General features: G+C 35.4%; 1 protein-coding gene across 2 annotated transcripts in view; it reads right to left on the reverse strand.

Moving 5' to 3' along the window:
* Positions 1-3,186: 3,186 nt before the first annotated feature.
* Positions 3,187-14,374, reverse strand: part of LOC126298648 (uncharacterized) — a 432,853-nt gene continuing 421,665 nt past the window's right edge. Inside the window, exon 8 of one of the 2 annotated variants that reach the window (XM_049990060.1) lies at positions 3,187-5,041. In XM_049990060.1, the coding sequence (XP_049846017.1) occupies positions 4,804-5,041 (238 nt within the window). In that variant the 3' untranslated portion in view covers positions 3,187-4,803. The remainder of the gene's footprint in view (positions 5,042-14,374) is intronic. The other variant, XM_049990061.1, reaches the window with a different exon arrangement.

Below are 14,374 nucleotides of genomic sequence, written 5' to 3' on the forward strand. Positions count from 1 at the left end.
CTTGTTTAGCATTCATAACATCTTGTTCAGTCCACAAAACCTCTCTTAACATAATATGGTAACATTTGCCGTCCATTGTTAATACGTTTCTGGCACCATCTCTGAAGTAGTACGGCCCAGTTATACCCTCAGCCTAAATGCCACACAACACAACACACACTCACAGAGGCTGTAATGGCATCTTCATAATTACTCAAGGGTTTTCTGTGCCCCAAGACCCACCATTTCGTTTGTACATTTAGTCATTCAACAGAAAGCGCATCCGATTGGTTAACATTATTTTCTTGATGAATTTGTTGTCTGCTCTGTTTTGCCAGTGCTCCATTACTTACCACAACGAAAATTTATGAAAACTGTGCGATGTTTAGAGTTGCCAAATTATTAGAACAGAGATGCCATGCAGTCTAAAAGCTTTGTTCTCTTTGGGACATATTTTACATATAAGAGGCCTTCTCACAAATACCATCATCTTTTTATATCACACAAAAACATTTTGACACACTAGGCATATCACTGTTAAAACACTTTAGATTAAGCTTGCTATGGACAGCTACTCTCCCATGCTTTCTTTATAGGACGAATATTTTTGCTGCCAAATGTACCACCCAGACAGTTAGTATTAATTGTCTGGAAGTCATAGATGTCACAGCGTCCCCATGAACAGATACGGAAACAGATTCCATCCAGATAGAGCCCCACTTGCCTTGATAAGCCTTATGGAACTGACGAATGGTAGGGTTCACGGGGGTTGTATCTTAGATGATAGCCTTCATAAATGAGCTATTATACAGCCTGGTTTCCAGTGGTAATATCATGTTTTAACAGTATTTTTCACTGGTCTCCTTGTGCACTTCCTGATAAACTTTTAACCTGAGAGGAGTGTTATTTGCAGGATATTTGTTTCAATGTTTAATTAAGAATGAGGTTAATTATTTCTGGTCACAAGGTAGCATGGGAACCCACTTTTCTCATTGTATTACCTTGGTCTATGAATACTCATTAACATCTCTAGCATGTCCATGAACTACAGGTTGCATATTAAAAAAACAATAACAGATGAATTATCCATAACATTTTTGTGTGTTTCATGCACATGAATAAATTTTGAGGTAACAGGGAAAATCTATTTGAAGATATCACTTCAGGACATAGCTATAATGTATATTTATTTTATTGGCTTGTGTCTGTGTACTTGACTCAGATTTATCTTCTTGTGAAAATGAAGTAATGCTTACTACATACACAGACTAGTTTCCTTTAAAGATGATGTATGCTATATAGGTTTAAATGCCTGCAACTTTTATTTTTTACACTAATTTATCTTAGACAGATGATTAATTTAATCAGAATTTAAATACAAACATTCTGGCATAATTTTATTTTTTGTGGAATGTCTTTGCTTTTTTCCCAGCATGCACTTAGAGCTACTTTTCAGCCCAATCACGATAACCACTGAGGCATTTGTCGTACCTGTGGACAAGTTTTCCAACACTCTCTTCATAAAATGTTACTATCAATGAATTCTTAGCACAAATGAGATATGTCATTCTTTCCATGCAACCAGATGGGATTATGCAGTAGACAGTCATTGCAGAATGATTTGAGGGTCATTAAAAACAGAAGTATCATGCTTATTTCTGGATTTTTTCTCATCCATGACAATGAACTTACTCCCAGTGCTGCTGCAACCCAATAGCTCTTTGAGCAATTTGAATGGGACATTTTTTGATCGCCCACTGTATAGCCTAATCTATCACCAAGTGACTTCCTCCAATAACCTGCACTGAAGAAGTTACTAGGATGGCAGCACATGCAAACTAACAAGCAGCTTCAAGACAACATCAAAACTTAATTCAAACCGGTGGTGACAACAGTTTAGGAATAGGGTACTGGAAAACTGTAAAACAGGTATGGCAAATAGCTCAATCATCATGGTGATTATGTCAAAAACTAATTGTAGGCTAAAAATCAGCTTTCATTGCCAAAGTTATTTTTATGTACACTTGTCCTTCATTTTTGGCCTGTAGGAGGCTGGAAAAAAACATGACACTTGTATCTTATTAAACCTATTCTAGATGTCAATCTTTGATTTTATGATTGAAGGGGTAAAGGTAACTACTCCCCTGCGGTTGAGGTTACCCAAGTTCATTTCATTATTTGTATTCCTTGCAGAAATGTTCATGCATTATATTTATCTTTCCATATAGATAGGGAATATATTGAATCCTACTAAACGAACCTTAAAATAAATTTGTGTATGTGCTTTGATTATGCTCTCTCACTTAAACAATTGCACATACCAAACAACCACATCATTTTCATATTATAAATAGAATACAGAGTGAACATACATTAAGAATATTTCAGTATTTACCTATATCTCACTAAAAGCAAATGGTTAAACACCACTGTTAATCACGGAAACATAACTTACTTTGAAGCCCTTCCAAGTATGAATCTGAAATCAAAGTCTGAGCCACTGTACAAAGTAAAGCCTAACTTGGATATCAAAGGTGTATCTAAGAATTATTTTCATAGTGATGTGCGTATATTCCATTCACTCATCAGAGAATAATGGAGTCTTCGTTCCGCACATTACTCAATCTAATTACATAAATGCATCATATTATTGAGGAAGATTATTGAGGAAGATTATTTAACCAATGCAGTAACACTTAATGTTTAAAATGTTTTAAGTGTATGTATTTTGTACATCACTGCTGCTGGGAATAACTGTAGGGGCTTATATCAATGTCCACAAATCTCATGAACAACAGATGAACATGCTGACTTTCACACATATAGTAACAGATGTTTCACTGCCAGGCCACAGTCAGTTGTGAGGCTCTGCTGTGGCAGTCGGTGTCCTCATGGCAGTCATCTTGTTAAATATTTTCACTGTTTCTTTTCATCTTACAAAAGACAGCGGAACTGTCTCCGTGTTATAATATTCAGGTGATAATGAAGAAGAAAAGTGTGTACTGAAAACCACAGATTATGTAAATACATGAAATTATTTCATCATTCATTCCCTCGAATGTAAAATTTTTATACCTTTGTTTCTCTAACAACTATTTTGAAATTATTGTATTAAAGTTGCTTGATAAAAGTATACTTATATTACTCTCAAAATTCCTATATCTTCTTTCTTAAGATGGTATACATTACATGCTGTATTAAATTGCAGGGCTTTCACTGAAATCTTTTATTCTTCAGACACTTCTCTCATACTCCAATACTTCAACATATTTCCTACAATACAAGCATCAATCAATCATTTTAATAAATATTTACATTAAATAAAATTATTAAAACTAAAGTGGCAGACAACGACAATATTTATCACAAAAGCTATAAGAATGATACAGGTTAAAATTACATTTTATAAAGAAAAGTTTCACCTCCATCTACAATCTAAAATTAATTGTACTTTACTCAGGCTGATGAAGGTCAAACACTTTCAACTGTAACTTTCAGTAACATATCAATGCGGATGCTCTTAACTGGAATCACACGCAATAGTACACTCAAAACATTTGAAAAATACTCAGCATTTTGATGAAAGTTAAATATACCATCTCACTCTGACTAGTTCATTATTTTGTCTTGGGTTCAGCACATACATTGCAAATCTGAAGGAGCAATACAACTGACAATTTCCTTTATTATTGATTATGAACAATTTAACATGAAATGTGATGTCTACGTTAAACAGTTTCTTTTACTCACATTTTTTCTCTTTTGCCTCAGGAAAAAATGGTTTTTAACATAGTAAAAATTGACACTGTGCACAGAAAATACTATATTGTAATAACCTCAAGGATGAAGAACTTTGGAAGTGAAGCTCTGATGAGATTACAAATAGCTTCCTCTTACATTACAATAGTAAAAGTTATATAAATGTAACAAGAAATATATAAGTACATACTAACAGCTAGAGCTTGGGGGGAAACTAGTAAAAAAAAAGTAAATGTATTCCAGTGGGAAGCTGAGCAAACAGAAGTAAAACTGATAGTGTTTCAGTGGATAGTGTTACAGAGAGAAAAATAAACAATAGTACGTGAGTTTCGTAACAACAAATGTTCCATAAGACCAAATGATCAACTTGAATAACAATCTAATATTATCCATTCCACAGTTGCTTTCAACATTTTGTGATTATAATTCAATTTTAAATTATGGTTTATCACATATGGTTTCACTCCTAATTCACTAAATTCGCTTGTATCAGTCTACTTACAGTCTGCCTGGAAGCATCAGTTCTTAGATTTTTTCCCACATTAATAACGTCAAGATAATTGTTTTTCAACATTATTTATTCTCAAATGTCTATGATGACACCCGTCCTTAATGAAATGTGTAATGGTTTTACACAAGATTGAACACATGACAGTAACACAGTATCACCAGCTATACTGTTCAAGTTGTTTTTGTATAAAAGAAAATGGATCTTGACCTGAAATGTTTTGATGACATTTTCTGAACTCTGTTTACTTGAATATCCTCTGAATCACAGCTCAAGTACTGGACAACATGAGTGAATGTAACATTCATTTTCTTCTTAGCAGAACTTTATTGCATCTGTTTTGAATCCATTGTGATGTTTTTGGAAACACTGCCGACACATAATTAAGATTTCCTATAGAAAATTGTGAATTCCACAGTAACATTTTGGTTCTTTATAACTTCAAATTCATTGAAGAATGGGCAGACTGGCTGTAAAGAATGCAGACACTAATGCAAGGAGATGGATTCTCCTTCCAGTAACAATTACATTGCAGTGCATAATACCATTTGATTTTCTCACTGCCTTACAGATGGTGTTTGCTGTTGGTCCTTGGGGCCAAATAAACCTCTAAAAGTTGCTAAGTCCTTTGAAATATAGCAACTACAACACGAAGGAATCCTGAAATTGTCAGGTACTGGTTCACCATTTGGTTGCAAAGCTAGGAGTTTCCTATATATGTATTTCTGTTTGCAATGTGTTTTGAAACCTGTTGGAACCACAAGCTTTGGATCACAAGGTGACTGCTCCTTCCTCCTGAAACAAATTTTGATTTCTCTTAGCAACTGTAAAATAATAATTAATACTGGTGCATGTACAAAGAGCAAAATATTGTGAGCTGGTGTGTTGGACACAAACAAAATATGTAGTTCAGTATACAGATCATTTTTAATGAGAAAAGGTAAAGAAGAGTACTGTTGATGTATACAGTGTAAGTTCAGGAAAAGATAATTCAATGCTGAACTACCAAGAATGAAGAATATTTTTACTCTTTCTGGCTATAATATAGGTTTACTGTGAAATTCATGTGAAATACCTAATTATTTGAATTTAATGGTATAGAATTCAATACAATTTTGAAGCCACATACTCAAAAATCTAATAGCCACAATAAGAAAGCAAACAGCTTAAATTTCTGAAATACTGTTTACTTCCATGCATATATTACAGTCCAACCACCATCGGCATTCTGTCACTGTGCAAACAGACTGATCACAGATATGGTTAGGTGTTAGACTACTTTGAAAAGAAAAAAGGAATATTGGTGTTTGATGTTTTCAGTGATATAACTAGTAAAAGCAGATGAGGAGGACAAACAGGCCCACATCCAAAAGATAGAACAACTCAATCTCCTGTTAAGCAAAGATTAGATTAGATTAATACTTGTTCCATAGATCATGAATACGACACTTCGTAATGATGTGGAATGTGTCAGGTTAATAAAAGATGTCTGTACAAGATATTGCATTACACAAAATATTGCATGACACTAATGTTTAAGCTAGTTTTCTTTCTTTTTTCTCCTCCCTTAATTTATATCTAAAAATTCTGCCAGTGAGTAGAAGGTGTTGTCATCTAGTTCTTTTAATTTATTTTTAAACGTTGGTTGACTATCTGTCAGGCTTTTGATGCTGTTTGGTAGGTGACCAAAGACTTTTGTGGCAGCATAATTTACCCCTTTCGGTGCCAAAATCAGATTTAACCCTGCATAGTGAATATCATCCTTTCTCCTGGTGTTATAGCTATGCACACGGCTATTACTTTTGAACTGGGTAGGATTATTAACAACAAATTTCATAAGTGAATATATATACTGTGAGGTTACTGTGAGGATCCCTAGATCCTTAAATAGATGTCTGCAGGATGACTGTGGGTGGACTCCAGCAATTATTCTGATTACACATTTTTGAGCTATGAATACTTTTCTACTCAACGATGAATTACCCCAGAATATGTTACTATCGAAAACAGTGAATGAAAGTAGGCATAGTAAGCTAATTTACTGAGATTCTTATCACCAAAATTTGCAATAACCCTAATAGCATACGTAGCCGAACTCAGACGTTTCAGCAGACCATCAGTGTGTTGCTTCCAGTTTAACCTCTCATCAATGGACACACCTAAAAATTTTGAAAATTCTACCTTAGCTACAGACTTATGTTTAAATTCCATATTTATTACTAGAGTTGTGCAATTTACTGTACGGAACTGTGTATACTGTATTTTATCAAAATTTAAAGATAGTCCATTTGCTGAGAACCACTTAATAATTTTGTGAAAGACATCATTTACAATTACATCACTTAGTTCTTGGTTTTTGAATGTTATTACAATACTTGTATCATCAGCAAAAAGAACGAACTTTGCATCTTTATCACTGTGGAATGGTAAGTCATTAATATATATCAACAACAGTAAAGGACCTAAGACCGAACCTTGTGCCACCCCATACTTTATAGGCGCGCGTGCCCCCCCCCCCCCCCCCCCTCAGTTTGAGGAATCAGCTGTTGTTTTAACATTACATGAATCACTTATTTCAACTTTCTGCATTCTTCCAGTTAAGTATGAATTAAACAATTTGTGCACTGCCCCCCTCAAACCATAATGATTTAGCTTATCTAAAAGAATCCCACGATTTACACAATCAAAGGCCTTTGAGAGATCACAAAAGATACCAATGGGGGATGTCTGGTTATTCAGAGCATTTAATATTTGATCACTGAAAGTGTATATAGCATTTTCTGTTGAAAAGCCTTTCTGAAAACCAAACTGACATTTTGTTAGTACTTTATTTTTACAAATATGGGAGGCTACTCTTGAATACATTACTTTCTCAAAAATGTTTGATAGAGCTGTCAGAAGAGAGATTGGGTGATAGTTGTTGACATCCGTCGCATCCCCCTTTTAATGCAATGGTTTTACAATGGCATATTTCAGTCAACATTACCTTATTACATAACCTTATTAACACTCAGTTTGTTATTCCTTGTTGGTTGCCTGCCTTCAAGTTCCACATACAAAAGGGTCAGAATCTAATCTAATGTTACCATGAAATGATACTCTGATCAGCCTTAACATGACCTTAGCTGAGCGCTGAGTATGGGGCTCAAGTTACCAAATTCATTTATTGAAGATCATAGTGCATGTAATCAGGTCTAAACATTGTGTCCAAAGACTTTACACTACATAAAACTTCAAAAATTCACAGTAAAATGCAATTATCAACACAATAAAAATCATGATCCCAGGGGAACTATTAAATTCTATTTAAACAATAAAGACACTCTTTTTTTTTTCATGTTTGACGTAGTAAATCCTGTGGCCTCTGGATGCTGAGCATCAAATGCAAGTGTACCTTGCTATGTTGGCCTGGACTTTGATTTGAGGACTCTGATTGTGTGTGGTGGTTTTTAAGATAATTGAGCTTGTATTCACTGGTACTGATTTGGGCTCATGTAACTTGCAATTGAAGAATTCATTCTCTACTACATTCCTTGCCATCAACTTAGAGCTAAGCTTCGTTTCCACAACCTATGTAGTTTGCTGCTCTGACCAGTTTAATTTGTCTCATTTTAAGACAGGTAAATGACAGTAAGGAATTCAAAACGATGCATGTTACTGAAGCTTCATAGAGACAAAGTTTATCGGATTGTGGCAGCAGCAGCAGCAGCAGCAGCAGCAGCTGATGGTGGTGGTGGTGGTGGTGGTGGTCATGACGTAACAGTTATAATTGTAACTACACCAGGAACAGCTGCAGCAAATACGAAGACACTAAGATATTAATGTGACTGAAATGCATATCAGAGCAGGACATTGTGCAGTGAAGAGCACCAACACTAGAGGTATCTATGTCACTGTTGTCAGCTCTGAGTTTATACTACATGATGATTCAAAGGAACTGTGAATAAATTTCTACAACAATTTCTATTGTTTTGCAAAACTAATAACATTTTTGATACTCATGTTTTTCCTCTTCTGTTATTTTCCTCTTGTAGCCACATTTATGAGCTGGTTTAAAACATACAACGTCTCCCTCAAAGAACCTAAAAATTTGTCATTTAAGGTCTGTGTTGTTTTTTTGTTAATTCCTTTCAAGATGCAAATGCATGTATTAGGTGCTAGGCTTAATTTCAATTGGTATAATAAAAAAAGGGAATCAGTTAAATAAATCTAGGTTGGCAGACCCTTAGGGTCTTACTTCACAGTTTAGTTTTCTGCATACAGAATGTAATACATCTTATGCCAAATCTTCAGTTATGGATGTGGTATTGAGCCTAGTTTCCCACCAGGAAGTTCAGGTTAGTGTTCTTAGAAAGTCTGCTCATAATTTAAGCAAGGTTCAGTCATTTGAAATTGCATCAGCAGCACAACATGCCTTCAGTGTTCACTCATGAATTGCACATGTGTCTGACATTGACATAAACATGACAAAATTGCAGGCTGCTGTCTGTCAAGCTCTTCCACGTCTTTCACAGTGGTGCTGTCAGCCAGTGCCAAAATTCTAATTAAACTGACAGTCTCACTGGCCATCAAAAACATGGATGTTAATTTCCAAGTGGATACTGGAGACTGTACACCTAATTAACACTTAAACCTACTGGCATATCACTCTCCATCTTTGGAAAAAGCTAATATACACTGGTAACGCACAGTAATCAATCTATTGCTTTTGAAGCCCAACTAACAGTGAGAGTCATGTGTAAACATGTGTATAAGCAAACAACATTCTTTTGTAGTTTCTTCACCACTAGCAACTAACATTTTTTCTTTTAGGCACACTTACTCACTGTAGTTTTCAAAAACTAGATTCAGTTGACATCATATCTGTCAGCTGTTTTGCTGTTTTTTGACATTCCATTCAGTTGTTTTATTGGTGGTATTCAACTGTCACAATAAATTTTGAATGTATTCAATTTTATCCTTATGTGTTGTATAAACAGAACATATAACAGTAGTGAATATAATCTCATTACAATGCACCAATGCAGTAAGTGTCATCACAAAAGTATGTAGCCAAAAAAACCTACAAAATTATTATTTATTTATTTTCTTTTTATGAAAATAAGTGAATGACAAGGTCATGTGTTGGGAAACATCACAGACTAACTCAGCTTATGTAGGATTGTAACTGGATGATATTACACTCTCCTCATTATGTGAACTACCAAGAAATCAATCAACCTAAAATTTTGCTCTCTTGTCAGCTATAACAGTCACACACATTCGTTTCTCATCATAAAGTTGCATGTAATTGATTTCTGTACAGTAACTGTCATATCTACTACTCATGACAGTAAAACAAGATAGTGTTGCTATAACATAGTGATATAAAATGTACCATCAAACATCAAAAGCATTCTGACTTGTGTACCATTCATCTATAAAGCACCACACCATGTATTTAAAGAAGAAAATAAGCCTTAAGATTACAAATATTGCTAGACACTTATACCAAAAGGTAAGACATTACCACATGTATGGGCTGTTCATTGTGAACAATAGATGAAAAGCATCAATGGATCAAGCCAGTCATAAGTAGCATTATCTGTGATGGCATGGAACATACCCAACGCATCATAATTAATAGTGAAAACTGACACAAATGGAAATACACTATACCAGAAGCAAAAAAATGAATCCACAAATGAGCCATTTGTGAGACTTAAGAATGTTTGATTACAAGACACTATCGACTTCAGTAGGAATTATTGTCTCTGTAAGTAGAAATTTAATTGAAAGGTATATTTTTTATATATACTTTCATCTGCATTAGTTTTCACTACTAATTATGGTACAATCTATATGGACTGGTACCTGAATGCATTATCATGGCCTGATAATGTTTACATGCAACATGGTGGATCCTGGATGATATTTCTTTCCATATATACTACCCCATATCAGCATGCATATTGGCTATGCAGGCTCATTCAAAATTTCCATGTGGTGTATTGCAGTGATGCTCTCTCTACCTTCTCACAGGTTGCCTGGATGTTGTCAGCTACCATATGAGCACAAACAACAATCTTCACAGTAACAGGAGTGCCACACACTATCATATCTTGCAATGGCCAACAGCTCACATCAACTGAGATTAATTCCTTTTACCAGAGGAATAGCATAACACATCTCACCACTGTTCCCTTTTATCTGTGTGTAAGTCAGGGGCAGTGTGGTCAGTCAGAAGGCTTAAGGATCATGTGAACGAGATTATGAAAACAGCAACCTCTGTGGAAGTCCTAACATCTTTTCTTGCTATGCATCGAACCACCTTTATGAATGGCCATAAACTAGATGCTGCAGTGACATGGGCATTCTAACTTTTTCCATCTCATGTGCCCAACCCAATGAGTTAAGTCATTCCAGTCAGGTCCATACTAATTTATGGTTTCTTCTGTCTGGAACTGCACATTCTGCCATACATTGGGTTGATGTCAGGTGGTTGGCACTGGCTGGATGAAAGACCTACTAATGACATCAAAATTTGATCTGGACATGACAACTAAATGACCTAATACCCTCTGTATAACCTCATTAGGACTCAGATTGCTTCTTGACACCACCACCACCACCACCACCACCACCACCACCACCACCACCACCACCAGTTATGCCTCAGCTCAGGGCCACATCACTGCCTTCCAAACTTCCACACTGTATTTACAGAAGCTTGTCACCTCCAAGCACTATGAAACAGCTTCCCTTTAAAATTTTAGGTATTCTGAGGAGATGATGATGATGATGATGATGATGATGATGATGATGATGATGTAGAAAAGGGCTGTTATGATGTAGTACCCCAAAAACTAATAAGGTTTCTTTCTATTTTGTGTATCCCTATCCATGACTGAACACTTCCACTTTTCAGTAAGTAGTCTTCTTTATCTAGATTTTTTGAACTTTGCTCAATAATTTGATCCCCATGTGATAGAGCCTGTTGACTGAATCCTCCTTTGCCTCCCAGGTGACAAATACCTGCTGTTCTACTGTTATAAACATGTACATTTTTGCTTATATTCTTGTAGTGCTTTTAGTATTAATGTTTTACAAGGTCTACAATTTTGCTTCTGCCATTTTTTCTTGAAGTTCAAGACTTTATTGTGAAAAACTTACAAAAAATTTATGATTTCAATTATTGGCCATCATTGGTCACTGCTTTCTCCTAGCTTTAGGGCAGCAAAAGTATCCCACAGTATATAAATTGGGCATCTTTTTAGAGGAACCATGAATCGATCCAATTTTGCACTTGTCCATATGACAGCAAGTGCTAGTTAGCTAGGTCAAGTGTCATAGATCGAGAAAGGTGGCAGTCAGAGGGAGGAGTATCTGGAGAATACAGTGGGTGGGGTAGAACTTCCCATTTCAATGCTTCCAAATATATTTTGGTGGGATTTTTGATATGGGGTCATGCATTGTCATTCTGCACAATCTTTTTCTCATGTCTATCACTGTAGTGAGGCCTTTTGTGTTTCAGTGTTCAGCTCAAACACATCAATTACTTTCGATAATAATCTCCTGTGATTGTTCCCATCAGTTGCAGTAGCATTGAAAGCGCTCTCTCTTTCACAACCATGCTGGTCTTAAACGTCAAAATTACCATTCTTCAAGCATAGAAACCATTTTCTGTGAAGTTCTGTCACTAACAGGCGTCTCATCATAGGTCTTACCCAGCTTTTTATGAGCCTCAGCCACAGATTTATTTGTATCAAAGCAGAAAATTAAAACCTCCTGCAGATGACCAGAATTGGGCTCATAATTTGATGTATTCAGTCAAGAATAACATCATGATACAATCAAAAATTGACTGATATTTTGATGGCGTTATGTTCTCAAATGCCTAAACTTACTGTATAACACTTATGATGAATGACTTGCACCACTACTTTCCACTAATGCCATCTCTTGCAAAACGGTGGAAGTAAAGTTGTAGACCTTACAGAAATACATAGTGTCAGTAGTGTAGATAATTTCCCACTCTTAAGCACACCTTTAAATTATTACTCAAATCAAAAATTATGTAAAATCTTAACTGTTTTTGAAAGATGAATACTGTATTTATAATACACTATTTATATGCTTACAGCACACTCCCATACTTCAAATTCACAGGTGGTGTAGAGATAAACTGGCGGAAAAAATACGCCAATGCCTTTGTTCTTAAATTCAGAACTTAAGATATTGTCCTCATGCATAAACTGACTTTCCTATTTTCTGGAGAAAGAATTATATGGTGTTCCCACACCAGATGCCCATTCAACATTACACCAAGGATGACAGTTGTGTCATCCAGTTTTATTTCTGTCATCATCAGACACAACATTCCATTACACTCCATCAGTTTTGGGTTTGTCTGAAAATACATTAGACTTGATTCACTGAGATTTAAGTTTAGTAGAGTACCAGAGGTTGAAAATAATGCTACAGTTGTGAAGTTCTTTTATTATCGCACAACCTGTTTTGAGATCTTATACACCAATCTTCAGGTGCTGTACTGAAAACAGCAAGAGATGGGAAACACTTATTTCATGTAGCAATACACAGTTCTTTACTGCCCTGTTTAGCATGTTCCTTACCTTGCATAATTCACTTTTAAAGTATTTCATGTACTTTCATATATATATATATATTTTTTTTTTCCTTTCTGTTTTTCTTCACTTTAAACGTTAACCACTAATTAAAATTGTAAACAGCCAGGCTAGTGGCCCTACATTCTTCTCCCCATCAACAGATGGCAGCACTTTTGCCACTCTGGTTTACTAATTTGCTTCCTCCTTCACACCCACTACTCCATACTCTGTGCTCGTAGGTAGCACACCACACCTCATACCATCCCTGCACTCGGGGGTCACAGCACCAAGTTTTAAGTGTCCTGGTAGTCTTTGAATATTTCTCTACAGAAGCAGTTGTCCACAGCACTGTCTGGTGTCACTTTTGCATTAACCTAGATTTCACAACACCTAGCCCGAGTGGCAATTTTGAAATGTTTTTTTAATTTTTTTATGAAATGTTTTGGTTTTTTATGTGTATTGCTATGTGTAAGAAGTATTTCCCAACTCATGCTAGTTTTAGCATGACACCTGAAGATGGAAGTATAAGAGCCTGAAACCAGTCGTGTGATAATAAAAGAACTTTACAACTGTAGTGGTATTTTCAACCACTGGTATTATGCTCAGTTGCAGTTTTTCCTCCTACAGGATTGGTTGTTTAAGAGAGTAATTCCTCAAGCCATTTAAGAACAGTGCAGTGACACATTCATACTGAACAGCTAGTAACTGTTGCTATTGTGCACTCCATGTATATCATGAATACAAAGCCCACAGAATTGATTGTTGAGGCACATCTTAATTTAGCAGAGTTTGACTATAACTGTACTTCTTAACAATACTACCCTCTTTGCATTCAATTTGTGTAACCTGACAACTGCCTTGCAGTTATTACTGAGAGAGACTTAACTATTCCTCTCACAATATAAGTTCCAATTTTTTTAAGGTGCTGCTCATGAGAAATTGTATCAAATATACATGAGAGATATAGAAACAAACATTTCACAATTTCTTTGTCTTCTGATTTCATTAACATTATTGTAGAATGGCCAGGCAATGTGATGTAAATCATGTACAAGTCAAGGGATTAGAATTGTTTTTCATGTGGTATCAGAAGATTGCAGTTTGTTATTTTCAGTAATTTTAATACTGCTAAATTCTTCAATTTTTATCTGCCTAATGCCTAATATTTTTGCAAAAGTATTGTGGCAGTCAGTTATCACACAATTTTGTGCTTTTTGTGAGGTGAATTCTGATTAAATGAATATTTAGGTACTGTTTACTTCCTCATGTTTACTTGCACCCACAAACCATAGTACGCATCACTCTGCTACTCTAACTGTCAGAAAATAAGCACCATTTATTTTCAAGTGTTCAGTTGCTTTTTACATTCAGTAGTTCAATTATGCATTAGTGTTTTCAGGTTATTGTAAAATTAATACCATCTTGGAAAAAATGGATCTTGCTATCAATTACTAAGTCTTGGAGTAGACTTGGAGTAGTGTGGATTACACTTTCACTGAAGTGACACAATAATGGAGTTGGT

Source organism: Schistocerca gregaria, chromosome X (assembly GCF_023897955.1).
Source record: "Schistocerca gregaria isolate iqSchGreg1 chromosome X, iqSchGreg1.2, whole genome shotgun sequence".
Taxonomy (NCBI): domain Eukaryota; kingdom Metazoa; phylum Arthropoda; class Insecta; order Orthoptera; family Acrididae; genus Schistocerca; species Schistocerca gregaria.